Raw genomic sequence first — 24,015 nt, 5'->3', positions numbered from 1 at the left:
AGGCTGCAGGGCTTGGGCATTGGTGAACAAAACACTTGCCTTTCATAATGACCATCTCTTCCTATAGGGGCAGTGCAGACGTGATATTTCATTATTTTTCAATGGAGGAAAGTGTAGTGCATCGTTCCAGTTTCTACCTAACATGTAGGTCATTCAGAAAGGGCTTCTACTCCGAAGCCACTGATGAGGTGAGGATGAGAACAATCGAATCATGCAAGACGGCATGTGTCATCCCAGTAAGTGGTTGTGTTGTCTGTGAGCCGGGGAGCTTGTGGGGCAGCCTGTGTTTGTAGAGACCGTGACAGCGTTGTAAATAACAAGACATGAATGCATCCTAATGACATGCTTTATGTTGAACTGGCCTCCCAGGTGTGTGTGTGTGTGTGTGTGTGTGTGTGTGTGTGTGTGTGTGTGTGTGTGTGTGTGTGTGTGTGTGTGTGTGTGTGTGTGTGTGTGTGTGTGTGTGTGTGTGTGTGTGTGTGTGTGTGTGTGTGTGTGTGGCCACCCAGGGCTGGTTCCCAGGGATACATGAGTAAGGCAGCCGCTATGTTTACGTGCACATTTGTGATTTACGTATCCCGTCTTCAAATCCATCCATTGTTTTCTCTTGAATGCGGACCCTTCCCATTCCAACCATATCTAGATCAACGTTCTGGGAGAGGCCAAGGGGGCCATAGACATGCATTAACTTGGCTTGTTTAAGTCCAAGCCAAGGCTTGCTGATATTCTAGAGGGAGGAGGAGCAGGTTCTAGAGAGTGGAGATTCTAATGAGAGAGGAGGAGGGGAAGGTTCTAGAGAGAGAGGAGGAGGTTCTAGAGAGAGAGAGGAGGTTCTAATGAGAGGAGTTCTAGAGAGAGGAGGAGGAAGAGGTTCTAGAGAGAGGAGGTTCTAATGAGAGGAGTTCTAGAGAGAGGAGGAGGAAGAGGTTCTCGAGAGAGAGGAGTTCTAGAGAGCGGAGGAGGAGGTTCTAGAGAGGAGGTTCTAGAGAGGATGTACGAATGAGAGGAGGTTCTAATGAGAGAGGAGGAGGAGGTTCTAGAGAGAGGAGGTTTTAGAGAGAGGAGGAGGTTCTAGAGAGAGGAGGTTCTAGAGAGGATGTATGAATGAGAGGAGGTTCTAGAGAGAGAAGGCGGTTTTAGAGAGAGGAGGTTCTAGAGTAAGGAAGTTCTTCTATGGACTGGTGGAGGCAGAGGAGGTTCTAGAGAGAGATGGGAGGAGGAGGTTCTAGAGTAAGGAAGATCTTCTATGAAGAGGTGGAGGTTCTAGAGAGGGAGAACTAGGAGGAGGTGCTATAGAGAGAGGAGGAGGTGAAGGAGGAGAGGGAAAATGAGAGGGTTTGAGGGTTACTGATGCAGAGGAGCAGTTTGTCTTTCAGACAACAGCCACTAAGGCTGCAAAATGACACACACACACACACACACACACACACACACACACACACACACACACACACACACACACACACACACACACACACACACACACACACACACACACACACACACACACACACACACACACACAATGGGCCCTTTGTGCTGCTCTACTGGGCTACTGTAGGGGTGCGAATGCTTTGTCAGCTATGAGAGAGAGAGGTGGAGATAGATGTAGGGAGCGAGGAAGAGTGATGGCAATGATGGAGAGAGGACGGAGGAGAGGTAGAGTCAGGGACGGAGAGTGAGATGGGGAGGGAGAGCTCATTTAGAGTGAGTGTGTGGGAGACCCTGGATGGGTTGTTCAGCTCTCTGCCCACTCTCTCTCTCCCATCAGAGACACACCACTTGTTTGATGTTACAGCTTAATCCCAACACTGGACTCCCTCAGTGCTCAGAATAGCCAATAGAGACAGAGACGCGGATCAAAGATATTGTTGTCCCGCGGTCGGTTGTATGAAACCAGGTTCCAACGTTTGATTCACAATCCAGTTTAAAGTCCAAACATTCTCTCTCTTAAACCCCAAGATCAATGACACTGTGTCTCAAAATAAGCTTCCAACTGATTTTCCGTAAACCCAGTGACTGCCAATACCGGTGGGTGCAATTGTCGAAAGATCTACAACATTACCTCAATCACAACAACAATCGTGTCTCTAGTGGGAAAGGCAGAAGTTGAGTGTCTGCTGCTAAATAGAACTATGCTGGTACCTTAAAATGAAGTGAGCATGGTAGTGATACAAGGTTCTAGAGTGCAGCATACAGAACAGTTGACTCTTCAAGTTGTAATAATATGAATGTAAGGTTTTCTTCACGAGACTAAAAGGAACGGTTCCAGCATTGACCGAGGCGTGGGAAGCCAGTAGTTTGTGTTATTTATATTCCGCTACACCCCAGACACAAGCACACACACATACGCATGCACGCACATGCACACACATGCACACACTCACAAACGCACGAACGCTCAGCTGACAGGGGTCTTGGCCACTTAAACTCCTGTTGCCCCAGCAACCCCACTTTGTCTCTGTGTGTACATGGCGGTCAGACACACCTGGCTCCCCTGACGTCATCTGAGAAACATCCCCAGGTCACTGAGATAGGAGATCATAAACAACTGGTCCAGCGTCCATTACAAACCACTGTAACACATGTATAGCAACAAGTCTCATTATAGGAAACATTCACATTTGAGTCTCCTTTGAGAGCTGTAAAAGCAACTATTTAAATGAATTAACAAATAAATGAACGATAAACAAGTTTGCTTCTTTCTCTTTTGCATTGGCTTAAGATCATTAATCTTTGGCCCAGATAAATACACATTTTAAGTTTGCGTTCCTTTCTCTTTGTCTCTTTTCCTCTGCGCAGAAAAAAGCCAAAGGGGAGGAGTTGTTTGAGCAGATCATGTACCACCTGGACATCGTGGAGAAGGACTACTTCGGCCTGCGCTTCATGGACTCTGCTCAAGTCCCGGTAAGAGGAGAAGGAGCCCTCGACAACCCAGTACAATGTATGCCGAGCGACTGTCCATGTCCTTAAGCACAGTCTTTTATCTGAGGCCACTCGCAGTGAAGGAAGGTCCGTTGAGCATCCTGCTCAGTGATGCAGCTCAGATACAGTTTAGTGTGTGTGTGTGTGTGTGTGTGTGTGTGTGTGTGTGTGTGTGTGTGTGTGTGTGTGTGTGTGTGTGTGTGTGTGTGTGTGTGTGTGTGTGTGTGTGTGTGTGTGTGTGTGTGTGTGTGTGTGTGTGTGTGTTCGTTCACGTGTTTATATATGTGGTATAACAATACTCCCATCTTGACGGGAGACAGCAGGCAGGGGATTGGCACGTAGAGAAAGGCCTGACGTAATTGGTTACTCGAGCAGTCGTCGGGCGTCGGCCCACGGAGGGGAAAACCCCGTCAGACATGGTGCTGTGCAGATGGCCCGCACAGAGCCACTCTCTGATACTCTGAGAAGTGCGTGGAGTAAAAATGGGAAGAAAGATAAATGGATAGCTGTGTGGTGGAAGGGGCTGCTTAATAAGTTGTGTGCAGCGAGAGGGAGGTAGAAGACGGGTATACATCTTGGTATGAGGTTTTAGTATGTTGTGAGGAGAGGAAGAGATGGAAGAAACATGGGTAGATGGATGTTTTAGCCGGGGGGGGGCCTTGGTCAGTACTGGAGGCCGTGGTGGAGAGTAGAAGTAACAACTGACTGAGGACGGATTAGGGAGGAGGGAGGGAAAGGAGGGTCTGAGTTTGAGAAAATGAGGAGGAAGCTAAAGCTAGCTTGTTGAAGAGGGGGGTGGGAGAGAGGGCTGGATTAAGGAATGTGGGGGAGAGCCCGACTGGCCGGCTGAGAGAGCGAGAGGGAGAGCGAGAGGGAGACCCACACACGCACACACACACACACACACACACACACACACACACACACACACACACACACACACACACACACACACACACACACACACACACACACACACACACACACACACACACACACACACACACACACACACACACACACACAGTCCTCGTTGACATTTTTCATGCCTGACAGATTCTGAATTCCCAGGAAAGAGTTGCAACAGCAAAACCAAGTGTGTGTGTGTGTGTGTACGTGTTTGTGTGCATTTGTGAATGTGCGGCCTTGTGAGTGAATGGTCATCTTTTAACAGAAGTCGTCCTTTGTTCATCAACAGTAGCAAAGTCTCAGATCACAACAACAATATGTAATTTGAATGAGATATTAGTTTTATTATGCATAGAAATGCTGGTAAAATAAGTTGTTTAAAGAAAACATTTCAGCTATGCGTTCCTTTGAGCAAAATCTGTGCTTGAACTTGAACGCCTTTTTATAGGTTTATTTTTTCAATCCATGTAGCTTGGTTCAGAAGTCATTGATGTTGCAACTAAAAATGTTTTCCTTTTATGATTTCAGCATTGGCTTGACGTTACCAAAAGCATAAAAAAACAAGTAAAAAGTGAGTACACAAACACACACACACACACTGGGGAACACACTTGTAGTGCATCTTGTGATTTAAATGTATTCAATATTTGTTGAACTGGCGGGAGGTACACACTGACATCTAAAAGGATACTTCACTCAGTGTCTGGGAACCAAGTTGAACTGTACTCTTGTCTCTGCTCTGTTGTGTTGGTTGTGCCTGTCATGATGTTCTGCTATTCATCTCATCTTGTCTCTCTTTCCTCCCTCCCCCTTTCTGGTAGTCGGACCTCCCTACTGTCTTCACTTGAGGGTCAAGTTCTACTCGTCTGAACCCAATAACTTGCATGAAGAGCTCACAAGGTACACACACACACACACACACACACACACACACACACACACACACACACACACACACACACACACACACACACACACACACACACACACACACACACACACACACACACACACACACACTCTGTTGGTATGTGACCCCCCCCCTGTACAGTAGCATTTGGAACACTATTCTGTTGTATCTTTTCTTAAATGTTTTTCTCATTTTAAAAGGACGCATAAGTCAGTGAGAGCTGTTGTTGTTGTTGTCTATGTAGGTCATGTGTTTTGAGGCACTCATAAGCAAAAGGAAGTTTGTTTTTGTTTTGTAAGCTAAATTTGTCATAAATTTGTCATCTTAATAATTTTAATGTTGTTTTGAACTAATCTTAATATTTGTCATTCAGATGCCAGTTTTGGGTGATTGCTGGATGCAAAGATGTTATTTTAATTTGAATATTTGGTTAATTATGCTCCATGTTCCTTCAGATACCTGTTTGTATTACAGCTGAAGCAGGACATTCTCAGTGGAAAGTGAGTATTATTTACGTTTAAAGATTTCTAGTAGAACCAAATCAGAAAAGAAAACTTTACAGAACAGTTAAAAATATAATAATAATCATATCATTTAAAATGATGTAAAACATTTATCTATCTAGACATTTCAATAAGTAAAAAATTTAAGAACATAATGCAATGACAGTTGAGATGAACATGACACAGGTTATGGCTCCATGAATTTATTGATCATCATTAATAAACAAAACGTGTTGCTCCCTGTGCTAATAGAGAATCCAAATCTACCTGTTTCAAATTTAAAACCCAATCTTTCATTCCCAGTGTCATGGCTCTTTGTTCTTACCACCAATATTTGGTTATTGCTCACTCAATTAATTGTTAGAGCTTAACTTTTTTTTTAATTTTTTTTTTACTATAATCATCGTACTTAATCAAACCTATAATTTGCTATAAGAACTAATCTGTTGCATTCCTAAATAAGACCACACTAAACTAAGAAGCTTATGGGATTACACATTTATACAATTATTAACAGAAGTCAGCCAGTGGATTGTGAGCACGCCAATATCATATTCATAACTTTAGGGGGGGATAAGGGCAGGGGGACATCTTGTGTCCTGTTGGTTGACCATGTCCGTTCTACTGTTTGTTTCCAGGTTGGAGTGTGAGTTTGACACTGCTGTGGAGCTAGGGGCCTTCTCCCTCCAGGGTAGGTTAATGTCTAAGCCCTCATTAACTTCTGAACAACCTAGAGACCACCGCATCCTCATAATGAGTAAAGAGTTGTCCTTCTTGAGAACAACTCTTCTGAACCCGATGGCTTGAGAAACAGCTGCGTCAATACTGGGCCGGCCCACTCCTCTGCCTCTCTACTGATTTCTACTGTTTTTCTTATCTGCCTATACCGGTCTCTGTTGTTGTTCTACACTGCCTCTATCGTCTTTCTAATCTGCCTCTCTTATTGCCTCTATTGTGTTTCTGCTCTGTCACTACACTGCTTCTATTGTGTATGTCTACTCTGCCTTTACTGTTCTTCTATTGGACCTCTTTATTGGCCTCGGCTGTGTTTCGACTGTGCCTCTATACTGGCCTCTACGGCGTACTACACTGTTTCTACTGTGTTTCTACTCCGCCTCTCCACTACTTCTATTGTGTCTCTACTCTTCCACTATTGGACCTCTCTCTATTATAGTTCTGTCTCTCTGCTGGCCTCTACTGTATTGGGCCTCTGCAGGCCTCTACTGTGTTTTGTCCTAGGTCTCTCTACTGGCATCTTCTTTATTTTGCCTCTGCTTCTATACTGGCATCTACCATGTCTCTACTCTTCCGCTCTACTGGCCTCTACTGTCTTTCTACTCTGCATCTATTCTGGCTTCTCGTGTGTTTCCCCGCTGCCCCTCCTGGGGTCCGACTGTGACCACCGCGAACAGTCTGCCACTACTGCCCCTCCAGTCATGACCTGTCTCTCGGTCCAACGGAGGGATTTCAGTTCCGTCCCCATGGCAACGGCAAGGAATTCACTGGCAGAGTGGACTCGGCTTCGCCTTTTTTTCCTCCTCCTCGTTCGAGTTGACTCACTTAACGGCACAATAAAGAGGCTGTATTGGCTTTACACGGAGCCGATTTGGTGCCCGTACTGCCGGGGTCTTTATGGTGGTGGGGGGACGTAAAAAAGTCTGTGAAAGAGGTAGAGTTTGTTCAGACGTTTGTTCAGTGTTCAGGATGAATGATTATATGCATGCATACACCTATGCATGCATGCACACACGCACACACACAGACACACTGTCTCTGCAGGGTAATCACCACCCCATTAAGGCTTAGTGCTCTCTAAGAACCTTTAAATCATCTCTCTCTCGCTGTCTCCCCGTCGCTCCCTTTATTGCTCTCCGTCTAGTACCTCTTACATTTTTTTACCCTCATTAATCCACATTCTCCTGCTACATTTTTACTTTTACAATTTACTACTTGGGATATCATTTCCTTCTGTGTGCTTTTAACATTGATGTCATGTTTCTTGCACCTGGTTGAAATGGCTCTAATATGAGGTGGGGGGGAAAAAGAGTTTGGCTATCCCCGTGTTTCCCTTGGATACCGCCGACTAGTAATGGGATCCAAGTCTTATCGGTCAGTGGTGACTCCCAGTTCCACTGCTCGGAGAATAGAATGTACCGTGTTGTTCTCACGGGCATAGCTGCTGTGTAGAAGCAGGCTTCGTGGGCTTTTGTGACGGTATTAGGCTGCTGTTAGTCATTGGCTTGTTGGTCAGGATCGGTCCAGGTGGTTTCACACAGGCAGGCTGGTGGTGTTGTAAAAGGTGTTTTCCAATTGCGTAACAGACGGTAACTGAACTTGTTTTTCTTGCTTTGCTTGGAATTTCCCTTCTCTGTATGGTGCCTAAACTCTAGTCTGACTTGTGAGTTAAGTGAGTTAATGTGAGTGGTTAATGTGTCTGTGTTCGTAGCGGAGATGGGCGACTGTGACCCTGCAGAGCACGGCATGGACATGGTGTCGGAGTTCCGCTTCAGCCCGGAGCAGACGGAGACGATGGAGCTGGCCATCTACAGCACATGGAAGGAGTGCAGGTGAGCATGCCGCTCCCCGTGTTGCCATATGCCTCCAACCAACGTGAATCCCTTTGTGCTGCACCACCTCCAGCTAATGGGTTAGCCCCATAGCCTGTAGACCACAACCAATGGAAACCTCAACCAATCGGAAGCCCATCGGTCATTCACTTCAGCCAATCAGATGAGGGCAGGATAACTCTGCTGACTTAAGACATCATTATGTCACGTGACATTATTTGACATTATGAACCCGTTGGTTCGTAACGTTTTCATCCAATCACACTGAATTTCAGACAGGAAGTAGATAACCATAATAATACAAGTTGTGTCTGCCTCTGAACTCCTCAGGCTGAATACAATGTTAACATTTCATGCAGACTGGATGTTCCTGGAATGCGGGGGCCTTAAAAATCAACACTGTATCATCTGTAAAAACTAAACACCTGCACCACCTACTCTTCACTGGCTTCTATGAAACTCCCCATGTAGGATCCGGAATGCATGGCCCCATTAAAACGAAAGAACTAAGAAATAAATTCCTAAAGAACAGTTAGACTTGCATTGCTAATGTTTAACATAAGATCTTTCATCCTTGTATCGTTATCACACTCAATGGAAAACCGATAGCTCTGGGTTGTGTGCTTATAAACTCAAGTTCCCGTGAGGATTCTCAATGCTGATTTGTTTTTGTTTTTTCTCCTGTCCGTCTTCCGGCACAGAGGCCAGATGCCCGCCCAGGCCGAGATCAACTACCTGAACAAGGCCAAGTGGCTGGAGATGTACGGGGTGGACATGCACATGGTCAAGGTAACGGGGCGATCAAGACTAGCTCACAAACCTTAGGCCCTCTTAACACCTCCTGCTGTTGACCTGTAGCCTTTACAGTTCACCTCAAGGGCAGATGCATGTAGTGGAAACACATGGTGATGATTATAAGCACATTACTCACAACAGAGTAAATGAAACGTGATTTACCAACTGTCTTACCACATATGTATGCTATTAATGCACCTGATCACCGGCAGGTCAGACAAGGAAGTGTTTGAGATGCAACTGATAACGGACAGGAAGTAGAGGAATGTGGGAGGAATTTAAACATGTGTTCCCTCTTCTTCATCTTCTTGTCCCCCAGGCCAGAGATGGGAATGAGTACAGCCTGGGTCTGACTCCCACTGGAGTTCTGGTATTCGAGGGAGAGACAAAGATTGGACTGTTCTTCTGGTGCGTTGCTGTTTGTTGTTTTAGTGTGGTGTCCTTACTTACTGGGCTTACCCCTTATTGTGGTGTCTTTACTTACTGGGCTTACCTTTTGACCTTTTGGTTCCTGTTATTTCCTCCTTGCTCCTTACATAATGTATGTGTGTGTGTGTGTGTGTGTGTGTGTTTATGTAAGTAAATGTATATGCGTGTTGATATGTTGACATTTGATTTATGTCAATGGATATTTATTTGTGTGATTTATCTATTTCAGGCCCAAAATCACTCGCCTGGACTTCAAAAAGAGCAAGCTGACTCTTGTGGTGGTGGAGGACGATGAACAAGTATGAACACACACATACACACACAGATGCATGCTGTGTTAACTGTCTAAATATAGCCTCAAGATAACGTTTTTGGTGCTACTCTCACTCATTCTTGTGACCTCGTTCTTTGGTCACCATGACAAATCATTGTTGATGAGGGGAAATGTATGGTCAGCAGTAAAAGAAGATGAATCATCGATGGATAAATAAAGTGACACTGGTTATGATTAGGTGAAGGGTGAAGTAAATACTCATGAACCTTCCGGGTGTATATATGGCTGACGTTAAGTGCGACCTGGGATGGCCTCCCCTGACTTCTGGGCCGTGATTCTCTGCATTTCTATCATCGCGTCGGTGATAAGAGAGGAGGGATAGGCTGTCGTCTGTCTAGTTTCTCTTTGAAAGCTACATTGTGGCCTCCTGATTGGTGGAGCAGGAGTCACCGGCCTAGATAACTGAGGACAGGGCCTAGTAGATTAGGTTAGGAATGAACCAAAGAGTTGTTGTTAGTTGTTCGTATTGAGGTTTCGTTTTTCAGCGATTTTTAAATCGGTGGCACCAGGTAGTTTCTCCAGACACAGACTCCTCGTTGGACCAGGGGGGGTCTCGGTGTGAGGAGTATGTGTAGCAGAGCATGTGTCCGTCCGCCCCTCACTCTCTTGCGTCCCATCCACGGCGTCTTGGCGGAGGCTAAGGTTGAGTTAAGACACAAGCCCACTTTCTCCGGCATCTCTGGAATGTACACCTCCTCCACGTACACGCACCGAACGCACACACACGGAACACACACGCACACAAACACACAACCACGCCACACATGCATCCTCTCTCTTTGGCCTATACCTCTGCTGTCTTGTTGTTTGCTTCATGACCCCGGTGTGTGCGTTTTGTTTTTATGTGCGTGTGTGTAATCGGAGATGATGATGATGGATATATAGAGGTAGATGGAGTGCGTTTGATTTGAAGGGGGCTTTATTCATCCCCAGGGGGAATGCAGTTCTAACGGCAGCACACGTTAGTCCTATTTGCAAGGATAAGGATCTTTTTTTCTATTGTGATTTTTATAGTCACAGTCACCATGACTGACTCCTGAAGAGATTACAGATTATGTTTTTCCATAGACTCAGAAGTCACTGAAATGTCTTTGTAGGGCCGTAACACAGCGTAATCCTGTGGTCCCGCCGTGTGTGGTTGTGTGGTGTTCAGGTTTACAGTATGCCTGAGTATCCTGAGTTCCCCCTGAGGAGACCAGGGGACTGACTCCTCTAATACTCACCTGTAGTGACAGGTGAACTTTGGGAATGTCATGTGTGCGCTCGGGTCACATGTGTCTTTGTGTAAATACTTCGGAAAGAAATGACAACTTGAAAAGGCTAAGACCAATTTAGAAGTTAATAATGATCATTTAGCATCTTTATTGGATACAGGCCTCGACATTAACGGTTGCCTGCTTGCCCGGGGCAGGTGAAATCTGTGATCGGGCAACTTAAATGCGACATGTAGTTGCCCGTTTGGGCAAGTAATTTTATTTTATTTTTTTCCTATATTTGGGCAAGTATGGTTTGCTATTGGGCAAGTAAACCATAACAGCCTTAAAAAGCTTACTGTCAAGGCCTGGGATATAATCATATCAATGAGCCACTTGCATGCCGCAAAGCATCCATGGACTCCTGTCATATCTCTCCACAAAACCATAAGTTCTAGCTCCAGATAAAGACCTGAACTACACGAAAACATCGTGTCAATATTGTACTGTCTGCCTTACTAGAGCACTTCAGAATACAGTGAAGGTTGAGATGTCCATCAGAGGCTTTAGCATTGTTCTTTAGGACCTCTATCTTCTTAGACCTAATTAACTAAGCTCCATGTTCCTCTCCCTCTCATCTGTTCCTCCTCCTCTACAACCCCCTCCCCCTCTCATTTCACCTCCCTTCTCCTCCTCTCCCACTGTCTCTGTCCCTCTCCTCCTGCCCTCCTGCCCTCCTGTCCACCCCCTTTCCTCCAACCCCCCCCCAAACCCCCTGTCCTCTCCTCCTCCACCCCCTAACACTATCTCCGCCCCCCCCACCCCCACTTCCCCCCCAACCTCCCCCACTCCTCTCCTCTCCTCTCCCCCCCCCCCTCCCCCAGGGTAAGGAGCAGGAGCACACCTTTGTGTTCCGGATGGACCACCCCAAGGCCTGCAAGCACCTGTGGAAGTGTGCCGTGGAGCACCACGCCTTCTTCCGGCTGCGGGGGCCCGTGCAGAAGAACTCTGCCCAGTCGGGCTTCATCCGCATGGGGTCCCGCTTCAGATACAGGTACCCAAGCCCCCCCTCTACCGCCACCACACGTCTTCCGGGTGTTGGTCTGTGGAAACCCAAATGTTGCAGATACAATGTAGCTGGTTGGAAGAGTTAAAGTGGTTAGGGCCTATGACTCTCAAGCCAAGCGCAGTTTATTTATAACATACGAGAGTTCTGATTCATAGACCAATGACATCAATGGTCTGATTCCTCGTTTGTTATTGTTCCACAACACGTGAATGAAGCAGTACTCCTGCATTTAAAAAGTACCAGAACTCATTTGTCTCTGATTGTCATGGAGTGTTAATGGGGAGATTCAAACGGCGTGTTCCTCATAACGGATGACTCAGACATCTGGTTTAAAACGGGGACAATCAAGTCTTAAACCCATGATTTTCTTCCTTGTCATTTGAAATGGCGTTGCCTGCTGCTTAACCACCAAGAGCATCGTGTCCTTTTTGTAATCAATCTTGTATTCACTCCAATCCGCTTTAGATATAATCACCGCACGCACACGACTCATAGTCCCGAATGTGCATACAGGCGACTCTTGGCATGTCGTTGCCGTACGTACAGTAGCAGTCGCTACAGCACCAAGCTGTACACTGGGCAGAGTGCGAGCTCGGCGGCCTTGTGTGTTTAAACATTAGCCAGCTAGATAAGCACGGGCTAGCGCTCGCTCTCTCTCTCTCTCGTGTTGGTTTAGCGCAGGGTCACAGGGGTCGTGGTTGAGCAACAGAGGGTGGAGGCTGGTGGAACTCTGGTCGGAAAGCCGAGGTCACACCTGGGCCAGTCCACAATGTCTTTTTGTATATTTATATATTTTCTTACTGTTTGTTCCGCAGACATTTAACGGGATACATTAAAGAAAGTTCCATTACAAATGTATGTGCATCAAGGGGCTCCACATAGTTGGGTGGTTGTCAGGCGTGAGCAGGAGAAGAAGGGCAGCCAATGCACCATCTACACTATTTAGCCTTTAACAGACGCCTTTATCCCAAAGAGACTGTGATTCATATCCTGCATGCATGTATTTAAGGAGCAGGTAGGGGTTACATGGATGCCAGGTAGACTGGACAATGGGGTTTGAACACAGAAACTTTATGATGATGATAGATACTTTATTGAACCCCAAGGCTATGGCTGAATGAACCCACTATATTGGGACAGGATAGAGTAGTGACTAAAGCAATGAAACTGTGTCTGTGTGTGTGTGTCCTCCACCAGTGGAAAGACCGAGTACCAGACCACCAAGGCTAACAAGGCCCGGCGGTCCGCCTCCTTTGAGAGGAGACCAAGCCGACGGTACTCCAGGAGAACCATGCAGAACCGAGGTGAGACACAGACACACACACACACACACACACACACACACAAATGTTATGTTACCCTGATTATGTTGGTCCTTTCTAGCTCACCTGAAAGAGCATGGTGTTAACACTGCCAGGGTTAGGCGGTTCAGGGCCCCCCGATACTAATAGTGTATGCCCCCACGTTACTGCATATAAAGTAGATTAATGATGGCTCACTCAAACATGTTGAACATACCTGTGGCTGATACATTCCTCTTGTGCTGTGTGTGTGTGTGTGTGTGTGTGTGTGTGTGTGTGTGTGTGTGTGTGTGTGTGTGTGTGTGTGTGTGTGTGTGTGTGTGTGTGTGTGTGTGTGTGTGTGTGTGTGTGTGTGTGTGTGGGGGTCTGATATGGCTAGCGTGGCAGTAATACCATATTATCCCGTTCATCTGTGGTCTGAACCATGTCTGTTTATGAGTAGCGGTGCTTAAGTACTTATCTGGACAGGACATGAGCGTACCCAGTGTGTTGTGGTGTCGTGGGAACACTCTTCGTCCCAGCCTGGTTATCTAGGACTGTCTACGTTTGCAGAAAAATAAATAATAAATGGCTCTTGTTTATGATTCCTATCAAATGTTTTCTTTGATTTATTTTTTTTCCTAAACTTGGTCATGCAGTATTCAAAGGTTTTAATGTTGCTATTGTTGTTAATTGTACGCTTTGACTCTTTATTGCTCATTTAAATATTCTCTGTTTCTATTTCTACAGGACCATACAAACCCCAAGAGTGAGTACAGTTTTATATTACATATATATATATATATATATATATATATTATACAAAAAAATATTGTTGTTTTAGTTATTTTCTTTATGTCCTAGTTTGTCAAGAGTAGACTTGAACAGAAACCATAACTCCAAATGGAACTCAGTTGTAATGAAACCTAGTTCACTGACACATATACGGTGTAGTGGTGCATCATGGGTGTAGTTCCCCTCGTCCACACGAGACCTCACCCTCTCACCATAAGACCCCGGTAGTAATCCCGTCCCCAGTCTTTTGTTTCCTGCATTGTGTGTGAGATAAGACGGTGATGTCATTCTAAAGCATTTAAGCGGTCATGTGATTGGCTGAGTCAGAGACCAATGCGTTCCGGCTGCATTCCACTGGTTTTGGTGAAAAGGTTAATAATCGGCCCGTAACCGTGACGCTAATGACGTCGCCTGGGCCTTTTTAAGAGTTCCCGACATTCCTTCAATGAGTACCGGAGGCTCTATAAATGAATATAAAATATTAGAATATACTATAGTTTTAATTGACTTTCTCAAACCGTACATTAATAAAATGATAACCACTCAATGTGTTGATCTTTAAAAAGGGGCGGGAGGTAGGAGGACATGACGTGAATTCCTCTCAATGGAAACGAGAGCAAATAGTCAAATCAAACTTTGCTCTTTTTTTTTGTTGTTGCGTAAAACAACAAAACAAAGCATCTTAACATTATAAACGACACGAGAAGATCAAGAGATACAACTTTTAAAATGACTTAATTCAAGAGGCATTTCTGAGCACTTTTAAATGAGCATTGTGTTTGGTGTGCAGGGCTCTATCGCTGGTCAGCCCCAACAACAACGGAGTCAGCAGAGACGCCAAGGTGAGGAGATTCTCTGAATCTGAGGAGGCCTCCGGGCTAGCTCATACAACAGCTAGCCTGTGTCATTATTGTTGACATTTCGGCAAGAGCTTGAAGCTATTCCCATCATTTGGTTTAATTAAAAGGAATTTCTGCTAAACATTTTTATCCTCTTGGGCAAAGGGATATTATTTTCAGAATGGACTCTCTCTTTGCAGGATCTTTTTGACTAACTTTGTCCCCCCCTCTCTCTCCTCCTCTCAGCCCCTCCCCTCCAGGCCAGGCTACTCCGGCCTGCCTGTGGTTAGCCCCGCCCCCTCCGCGGCCTGTGGACCAATGGAGATCGAGCCTCTGCCCAGGAGTCCTGGAGGGGAGAAGAGAAGGTGGGTGTCTCACTGTATTCTTCAGTGTACATATACATCCGGATCGTTCTTTTTTGTGGCTTGCTGAAAAACCAACAAGGCATTTTTTTTTTTGGTATTTCTTTTAATTTTCCATTGAAAGTTTTTTCCACTTTACGTCATTTATTTTTTTGTCATTCTTTGTGAAAAAGGGTGTGTGTGTGTGTGTGTGTTATTGTCCTCTCCGCTGCGGCCAGTGGCGAGGTAGTGAAGTGTGTCTTTCATGCTCTAATTCCATAAGAGTGTTAGCAAAGCTTATCCCTCACCCCCACCACCCTCACCTCACCCCTTCCCTCCCCACCCTCACCCCTCCCCCCCCCCCCCTCCCTGCTGATCCTAGCGAAATGTGTGGAAATGTGTGCATGTGCAGCCTGGTTGCCATAGGAGACTCGTCTGTCTGTCTGCATCTGTCTGCCTGTCTCTCTAGAGTGGGGTTTCCTACCCTATGACTGGTGATGGTATTCATGTGTGTTTAAGATAACATGGCACTTTAATATTGCCATGGTCGGAAAATGTGGATGTCACAGGATCATAGTAGAATAAGGAGAAATAAAATGAAAATGTAACTGCGAAATGTTATGTTTGATCAACTTTGGTGTGTGAGGGAAATAAGTAACAGAATGCACACAGGAAGGTAATAGTCTAGACTTGGGAAGCAGTTTCTGTAGGGACAAACAGAAGAGTAGACCTATTTTAGTATTTTGTATTACTGTATCAGTGTTTGATCAAAGCAACAATGGGCGCTGACTAGATAACCTCTAGGGGACAGAGTTTTAGTTTTGTTGCTCTCGTGTGTGTGTGTGTGTGTGAGAGAGAGTGTGAGTGTGAGTGATGGAGAGATTTTGTTAAAGAGCATGTTTGTTTTTTCATCTTGCATTGGAAAGCTGAATTCTGCAATATGTTGGGGAAGTGTGTGTGTGTGTGCCCATCAATTTAAAGTGGAGTGTTTGCGCTGTGTAATTGCACCCTCCTCACACACCATCTTGTGTCCTGTGTGTTCCAGTCTGATGAGAATCTGAGGCCATACAGGTATGTACCGTTATCCAATCAGCCTTGCTCTACCTGTGGCTCAACCAATCAGCCTTTTTTGTTGCAGTGGTGGGCGGGCTTTACGATTCTGTCGCTGGCATTCTTTTCTTATTGCAATGGACTCTTTCTCTTCGCTGTGATTTGCTCACTGTAGACTGATTCATTGGCATGCAGTAGCAACCCAATCAGAAGGAAATGCTGGTGTTATTTTGGGATATGTTGGGATGCTTGAGTCCGTCAGCTGACTCTTATCCGTAGTGACTTGAGATTCGCTTTGGTTGGCTTTTATACTGCTGTGGTCTGACTTTGATGCATTTTGGTGGAGGGTGCTTTTCAATCTATCTTGCTGGGCTGGCTGTGAATTAGAAGCTCTTTATCATACTCAAATCAAACTGCAAGGCCGCAAGCCCTATTTTTATTGTCTTAATCTCTATCTAATTTTCTGTCTTTCTATATCTCATCACTCTCTCTTGATCAACCCATCTCCTTTGTCTCTCTATCTCCATCTCTCTCTGTCTCTCTCTTTCTCTCTCTCTCTCTCTCTCGCCCCCTTCCTATCGGAGGCTCCCTTATCTCTCCAGCTTCATCTCCAGTTTCTCACGTTGACGGAGTTGACACAGTAGATAGTATGGAGATACCAGAGGCTTCAGGTTAAGTGAATTGAAGACCTCTTATAATTAGGTGTCTGGCGTCTTATCTGCCTTCCTCCACTGCTCCGTCATCCATCACTAGGATCTCAGTCCGAACCCGCCGGGTATTCTGGGAAATGTCAGCTTCTAGTCCAACAGTGGATGGAGGAAAGTCTAAGGGCAGTTAATTCCACTGCTGGCAATATCTGATGAGTTGAGCCATCAGCCAATTCGATTAGAGCCGTTTAAATGTTATTTAAATGTTAAATGTTATTTTTTTTTAATGAAACGAAAATTCACTCATATCTCTGACCTCATTATAGTCATTCAGAGGACACTTTTATCCAAAGTGACTTTCAGTAAATACAGTCGCAGGTCATTTAGAGGCAGGTAGGGGTTAGTGGCTCTTGCTATAGGATGCCTACAGGTAGGGCGCATACATTGCAGACTGCACCCAGAACCTTTTGACTGGGAGTCAAACACCCTAGCCACTACACTAGTGCCCCCCCCCACCAGACTATGCACAGATCTATCCTTCTACCGCGTCGTACAGTATGCCAGAGACTTGAACCATGACCTCTGAGGAGCTGCTGTGGAAGTCTGGCCAACTCCTTGCGCGGAGACAGTTCAAACACAGATAAGAGGCCGGTCGCGGCCGTGGATTCAGTCAGTCAGTCTGCCTCCATTATGGACGGTTGCAACCAGAGCCGGAGGACTTGCTTATCTGCAGCGTGGTGGGCTGGCAGGCGGCCGGGGCCCAGCGCCGTGCTTGTGGGGGAGCTGCTTGTGATGCATGGCTCCTCCAGGAGCAGTCGACTCCTTCACCATGACTAAGAGGATGGAGATGGCGGCGCTTTAATACAACATGGTGGCCAAGCGCTCCCATCCAGAGTATGACAAAAGGCAGAGGATTGTTTACGTTTGGTCTGGACTGGACTTTCGTCTGGTAGTTGTTGTACATTTAAATTTTGTTTGAATGTCATGGGGTTGACATTAGGATGTATGCGAAAGGAAATTAAATATAGATAATGTATTAAATATAATATCTCAGAAAAGTGTGTGTGTGCGTGCGCGTGTGACTGTCTTAAGTGCACACATCACTTAGGGTAAGATGTTCACTTGGGAGTCCTGCTTTGACAAGTTATTAACACTGACACATGCCGGGTTGTTCATAGTCCTCCCCCGCCCCCTGCCCCCCCCCCCCCGCCCCTGCCCCCCCCCCCCCCCCCTCCCCCTCCGCATACTTATCCGCCTTGGGGCCAGATTTGTGGGCTTGTTGTCCCTCCACGGTCGGGTCACACTTTATCCTGCATGGATCTCCTGCCCTCCGTCTGACCCGGGGGCCACCCCGGGCATCAGGCCGCGGAGCGACGCGTGCTCCCGTTGATCGCGGAGCGGCTGCTCCTGTGTTATTCATAAGAGACGCGCCTCGTGAGGGAGAGCGGGATCAGGAGCAGAAGAAGAACCATGCGCGTCTTGTCACAAATGATTAAATCGCCCCCCCCGTTGCACTATCTTTTTTTTTTTTTCACTTTTAAGTGAAAAGCCGAGAGGCAAACGTTTCTCCGAGAGAAAAAGGCAATCTACCCTCTGTACCCCTGATTAAAGTTTAACCGGCTAGCGCGCCGTTTTGACAGCGTTATGGGCCGAGACGCTGCGCCGCGCGCCAGCCCGCACGCCCTCCTCCCTCCCCCCCCCCCCCCCTCCGCGTCTTCCTCCGCTCGCACACGGGGGGGCTAGGCAGAGCCGTCAACATGAGTCACGTCTTGGCACAGTCGTAGCGCACGCGAGTACGCAAACGTCGGTTTGATGAGATCCATGAGAAGGAGATGGGGGGGGTGGGTGGGTGGGTAGGAGAGGCCAGTGACGGGGTCAGGCCCTCTCAGGGAGGTCCTCATCGTCTGTGCTCGAGTCAAGCGCTCGTGTCACAATATCTTACCCGGCGTGCCTTTCAAGGCCCCGCGTGCGTACGCTGGCGTAGGCGTCCACGTCCCCCGGAGTCAAAGTGAACCGCCTCGTTGTTGATCATTTCTCAACCGGGGCTGGCGGCTGTTTAAAAAACACTGCATTCTGCAGGCTTAACCCTTTATCGGCCGCTGCCTGACCGGTCAGTGTGCATCTTACTCATTCCTGCTGCCATTTGCCTCCTACTGGCGTGTTATCGATCGGGCTTAGTGTTGACGGTGTTTCTTGAAGTGGAAAGTTTCGAGTTAGAATGGCTTAAAGATTAAAGGCAGGCCGTGGTTAGACGCTCAATGCTAGAAGTTAACAGGTAGAAGTTTAGAAGGGCATAGGTCTCTCTCTCCTCCTCTTTCTCCTCCTCCTCTGCGCCAAACTTCAACCTGTTCTTCGCCTTCCCCTTATGATTCATTCACTTCCATCTGGCATCCCCAAATTTCTCATTGAAGAATAAAGTAAATCTTACCTGACATCATCTTTTCACACATTCATATCTCTATTATAGCCTTCCGTTGGTCCTATATTTTTCTCTCCTGCTCTCCGTCCCACTCCAACCGTCCTCTGGAGAAAGCTGGTCCTTCACCTGGAGATGGACACCTACTAGGACCTCACCGGTCAGCTGACTCTTGCCCCCCCCCCCCCGCCCCCCGCCCCTCCTCACCTGTCACCTGGGGTGTCATCTGCTGGGGGTTACTTCAGCCACACAGAACAATCTCGTATCAAAGTCCTACACCTGCACCTGTCCAAGTGTACATCTGAACAACGGGACACTTACCGGAATGGTTACCTGTCCAATCACCTGTATACCTCACCTCAACCGTCCCCCTCACTTGTCCACCTCACCTGTCCACCTGTTCACCCGTCCACCTCACCTGTCCACCTCACCTGTCCACCTGTTCACCTGTCCACCTCACCTGTCCACCTGTTCACCCGTCCACCTCACCTGTCCATCTCACCCGTCCACCCTCACCTGTCCACTTCACCTGTCCACCCTCACCTGTCAACTTCACCTGTCCACCCTCATCTGTTCACGACACCTGACAACATGTACCTGTACACACAAGTAATTAGACTTTTGGTACCCAGGCTAATTCATTAAGGCAGCATTCTCTTCGCTATAAGCTGTGTAACGCTGGAAGTTCCTGGAACATTCCCCACCTCCCCACCTCCTCCTCTCTCTCTGGTCCTCACCCTAGCCCAGAAACTAGCCCCCCCCCACCCCACCCACCCCCTATCCTAAGTCATGGTGTCCTACACGAATCCCAGTGACGTAGTGAAACTCTACAGAGAGTCCAAGAGAACTACAAGGATCTCTGGAATGTGCATGTACAGGACACAATGCTGACGGACATAATGGGCCACTCTTTCTTTTTTTTAATTTGAGGATTGTTTTACTTGTAACATACGTTTGATAACTTTTTAGCACATTACCTTTTTCTTTTACTATCGAATTTGAGAGAACAAAGTGCCTCTGATTTCTTGTTAGCTCAGACACCATTACGGCTATATATTTGTAGAGTGAGTGGAGTTGCAATTAAATCAATGTTTTTATCTGTTATATTTTATGTATAATTAGCCTCGATAAAACATTCCCAGCTTGTTGTGGGATCTATGGAAGTGATTAACCAAACCACCAGTGATCTTATCTAAATGTCTTAAATTAATTTAATCTATATGCTGTATGACTGTGTTCTGTTTTGTTAGTTTGTTAGTTTGTTCGTGGCCCAGTAACAGTGGTGTCCAAACAGTTGATTTGGACGGTAAACAAAAATCCTGACAACGACCAAATGATTGTTAACCTGGATTTGAACTGGAAGTATAAAACAAAGACTATAAAGACTATAGTTGAATCTTTTCCTTGCTTGAGCCTTCTACATCATTCAACTGCACCACTGCGCAACTGTTCCTTGCACAGCTCAACTAATGTCTGTTAGCATTAGGAAACTGTTTACGTCGACGTGAATTGACCAAAGAATCTGTATCGATCATCGCTGTATGTGTTCAGATTTTTCTTTTGATGGGTAGAATAAAGAGGATTAATCTTGTTGGCAAAATATCTGAAGATTATCCTGCTTGTTTGTGTTGGAGCCAGTCCTGTCTCCGTTTTTATGAAACAATGCTAAAGTGTGCCACTGCCTTCGTGTTTAGGCAAGTCTCTTAATATCTCTCTGACAATCATAATCACTTTGTTTACTGTTTTTCTTTTCAAGCGTCCATTTTAGTTACTGTTTCAATTGTTGTATAACAAGAAACTAACAGAACTTTAAACAAATTGAAGCGTGCCTCTAGAGGTCTTGGGTCTAGAGGTCCGGAGGTCCTGGTTCTAGAGGTCTTGGTTCTAGGGGTCTTGGTTCTAGAGGTCCTGGGTCTTGTGGTCTTGGGTCAAGAGGTCTGGATGTCTTTGGTCTAGAGGTCCTGGTTCTAGAGGTCCTGGGTCTTGTGGTCTTGGGTCCAGAGGTCTATGATCTTGGGGGTTTCCGGTCTGGTCATTTCAGATCCATAGGAATCAAGTCTGATCGTTTCGGGTGTAGTGGTTTCCAAACAAGAAGGATTCAGGTCTTGATGGATGGCCCTCTGTGTAAACTGAAACCAGCTTCATCAAATCTGTGTGTGTGTGTGTGTGTGTGTGTGTGTGTGTGTGTGTGTGTGTGTGTGTGTGTGTGTGTGTGTGTGTGTGTGTGTGTGTGTGTGTGTGTGTGTGTGTGTGTGTGTGTGTGTGTGTGTGTGTGTGTGTGTCCACGCATTCCTCCCTCCTGTATATTTGATCTGTAGTCCTCAGGCAGTGCTTAGTGTTGTGTTTCATGTCTCGCAAGTTTTCTGTCCGCTTAGGCCTGTGTGTGTGTGTGTGTGTGTGTGCGCGCTCACAATGCGGTGTGGCTTGTGTTCTACAAACGATATGAAGTAATATATCTGGAACCCGGAGGGTAGCTCTACTCTCAGGCTGGATGGAAAAGCTCCCTCGTATCGGAGATCCCGGCTCCAGATTGCCTCTTGTACAATATTGCCAGTATTGCACTGAATCACTCCTGTGTTGTGGAAGTTTGAAGAACAAACTTAGCCGTGCCTCGGAGGGGAAGCTGGTGACTGGTGGTGTTTAATCAGCGAGATTAGCCGCGAGGTCGTGGATGTTTTTGTCCTGAAGAGCGTACGTTGCTTTCTGAGGAAGGGCTCGGTTTACGCTTGGCAGTGATTCATGGTATTGTTGTTTCATGTGTTTGATCGCTCATTGGACTGAGAACCTTTTGAAGTGCAGTCACTTTATCAATGGGCCTGAGACTTGACCTTGTTTGAGTCTACTATGTTCGAATAAAAAAAATGGGTCCATTCATAAAGTTTGTCACTTTTTTTTCCTTTTATAAACAGTCAACTAAAACATTATATTTCATGTCAGTCCTCAAATAAAGTAACTACAAATATTTTTATGTACTAGGGCTGAATGTACTTTAAATATAAGTGCTAAGCTCTTGTTACTGAATGGTGTACATATGCTATGGAGCTGTAATGCAGCTTGCTGTAGACATCCCATGGCTCTCCTGTCGGTGCCAGAGGTGAGTTCCACATTCACTCATCATGTGACTCAATCAGGAGAACGTCATTGGTCTAAAATATATCATATGAATGTCTCCTTTCTCTCTTTTGTTTGCTTCCTGTCTCTAGTCTTCCCCTTGTGGCCGACCTGCTGGAGACCTGCATCGATGACGTCATCAGGGCCCCAGAGGCCGTTCCCATGGCGACGGAGATGGAAGAGGCAGGGCCGAGTGGCGTTCACGACTCCTCCTCTTCTGGTGTTGCCGTAGACGACGGCCTGGGTCAAACGGGTGAGGGGGGAGGCTAGGGGTTGTGTGTGTTTGTGAAAAGTAAGTGCTGTTTGTGCGTGTGTGTGTGTGTGTGTGGGCGTGTGTGTGTGTGCGTGTTGGTTTGGTTTTACGTCTCCTTATACAAACCCCAATATCAAGCCTACCTGTAGCAGGCCTTCTTGTGTAAGATGCCATGAATTCTTGCTAAACATGATGACATGACATGTATCTGTAGTCACTGTTGGTCACTTATGTCAATGTTGGTCACTTCAGCTAAAATGCTCTCCTACATTTCAAAGTAGTACTTACTGAGTAGTATAATTTCAACTCTCAGTGTATTGTTATAATGATGACAGTGAAGGAGAACAGCTTTATTTATCCTTCATTGTGTGTTTCTTTGGGTGTCTGTCCGTGCTTGTCAGAAGCAGCTGCCCGTTTGAAACAGCTGGAGTTGGAGAACAATGCCCCTTCCCTGTCGACGCCTCCGAAAAACGTCAACGTCAACATGGCGCTGAACAACCTAGTGAGAAACACATCCACTACGCATATTCGACCGCTGTAGTCCAAAGTAGACGTTTTTTAAGAATTAGAGCTGTGTGGATGTTTGTAGTGTGTTGATTGGGCTCCTTATTGACCAGTTTGGTTGCTCTTTGTTTTAGGATTCAACCTAGGATTCAAATGTCTGTCGTTCGGTTTCTAACTGTTAATGCCCGCCCGCCTGCCTGCCTGTCTGTCTGTGTGAGAAGGAGCTGGGGAAGCTGTCTGATAAGTCAGTCTTGAGCGCGGTGGGCTCCAGCCCTGTGGTCGCTCCACGTCGCCCCCCGGAGGAGCTGAAGAGCAACATCCTCAAGGCCCAGGCGGACGCCGCCGCCCACAAGGTAAACAGTTTATCATCACGGGCGGACAACCCATTCTAAGAATTAGTATACAGTGAAAAAGGTAGAAAGAAATGCAAATATATATATAACTTAATATATATAACTTTCTCTCTCTCTCTCTCTCTCTCTCTCTCTCTCTCTCTCTCTCTCTCTCTCTCTCTCTCTCTCTCTCTCTCTCTCTCTCTCTCTCTCTCTCTCTCTCTCTCTCTCTCTCTGTCCTAGGGCTCTTCGGAAGACCACTCCACTTTACTGGGAGATAAGAACTGTAACCTGCAGGCCAGTGCTGGGTGAGACACCTGAATCACACCAACATTATATTCTATACATTTGATATTCTATAATCGGTATAAACATTATTCTATCATTTTTTTTATACTATAAACCAATGGAACAGCAGTTTCTAATCTCCTGTACAGAACACACACACAGCTGACACAAACGTGTTCTAGAACTTTCTGGATGGTTCCATTGGTTGTATTGTTCTAGACTAGCTGTCCTGTCTTGCTGGTGATCATGTCCCTGGTCCGTCTACCGCAACAGTGATCCCAGGCTGATCAGAAAGTTCTAGAAAGCCCAGCTGAGCTTGTGTTTATACACCGGCCTTTGGTTTCAGTGTTTGTACATATGTTAACTGTCTCAACTTCTGTCTGAACAATTATACAGGGCCTGACAAAAGATATTATAGAATTGTTGGAAAAGAAAGAAAAGGGGCTAAAGCCGGGTAGAATCATGTAGAAAAACATATTTGCAAGCTCTATTTAAAAGCATTCATAAAAGGAAAACATAATCATG

At 46.1% G+C, this 24,015-nt stretch overlaps 1 protein-coding gene across 1 annotated transcript in view; it reads left to right on the top strand.

The window, feature by feature from the left end:
• LOC311358427 (band 4.1-like protein 5) overlaps positions 1 to 24,015 on the top strand; it is a 36,981-nt gene that overhangs the window by 4,535 nt on the left and 8,431 nt on the right. The window contains 18 exon segments of the mRNA XM_084478447.1: positions 2,803 to 2,907; positions 4,363 to 4,405; positions 4,656 to 4,734; positions 5,200 to 5,244; positions 5,886 to 5,938; positions 7,694 to 7,814; positions 8,516 to 8,603; positions 8,929 to 9,017; positions 9,268 to 9,337; positions 11,450 to 11,619; positions 12,832 to 12,938; positions 13,665 to 13,683; positions 14,500 to 14,551; positions 14,795 to 14,913; positions 22,206 to 22,366; positions 22,771 to 22,868; positions 23,092 to 23,223; positions 23,446 to 23,510. Coding sequence (XP_084334573.1) covers positions 2,803 to 2,907; positions 4,363 to 4,405; positions 4,656 to 4,734; positions 5,200 to 5,244; positions 5,886 to 5,938; positions 7,694 to 7,814; positions 8,516 to 8,603; positions 8,929 to 9,017; positions 9,268 to 9,337; positions 11,450 to 11,619; positions 12,832 to 12,938; positions 13,665 to 13,683; positions 14,500 to 14,551; positions 14,795 to 14,913; positions 22,206 to 22,366; positions 22,771 to 22,868; positions 23,092 to 23,223; positions 23,446 to 23,510 — 1,616 coding nt within the window.

Source organism: Micromesistius poutassou (assembly GCF_964030765.1).
Source record: "Micromesistius poutassou genome assembly, chromosome: 14".
In the NCBI taxonomy this organism is placed as follows: domain Eukaryota; kingdom Metazoa; phylum Chordata; class Actinopteri; order Gadiformes; family Gadidae; genus Micromesistius; species Micromesistius poutassou.
This window is presented reverse-complemented; position numbering and strand designations above follow the sequence as displayed.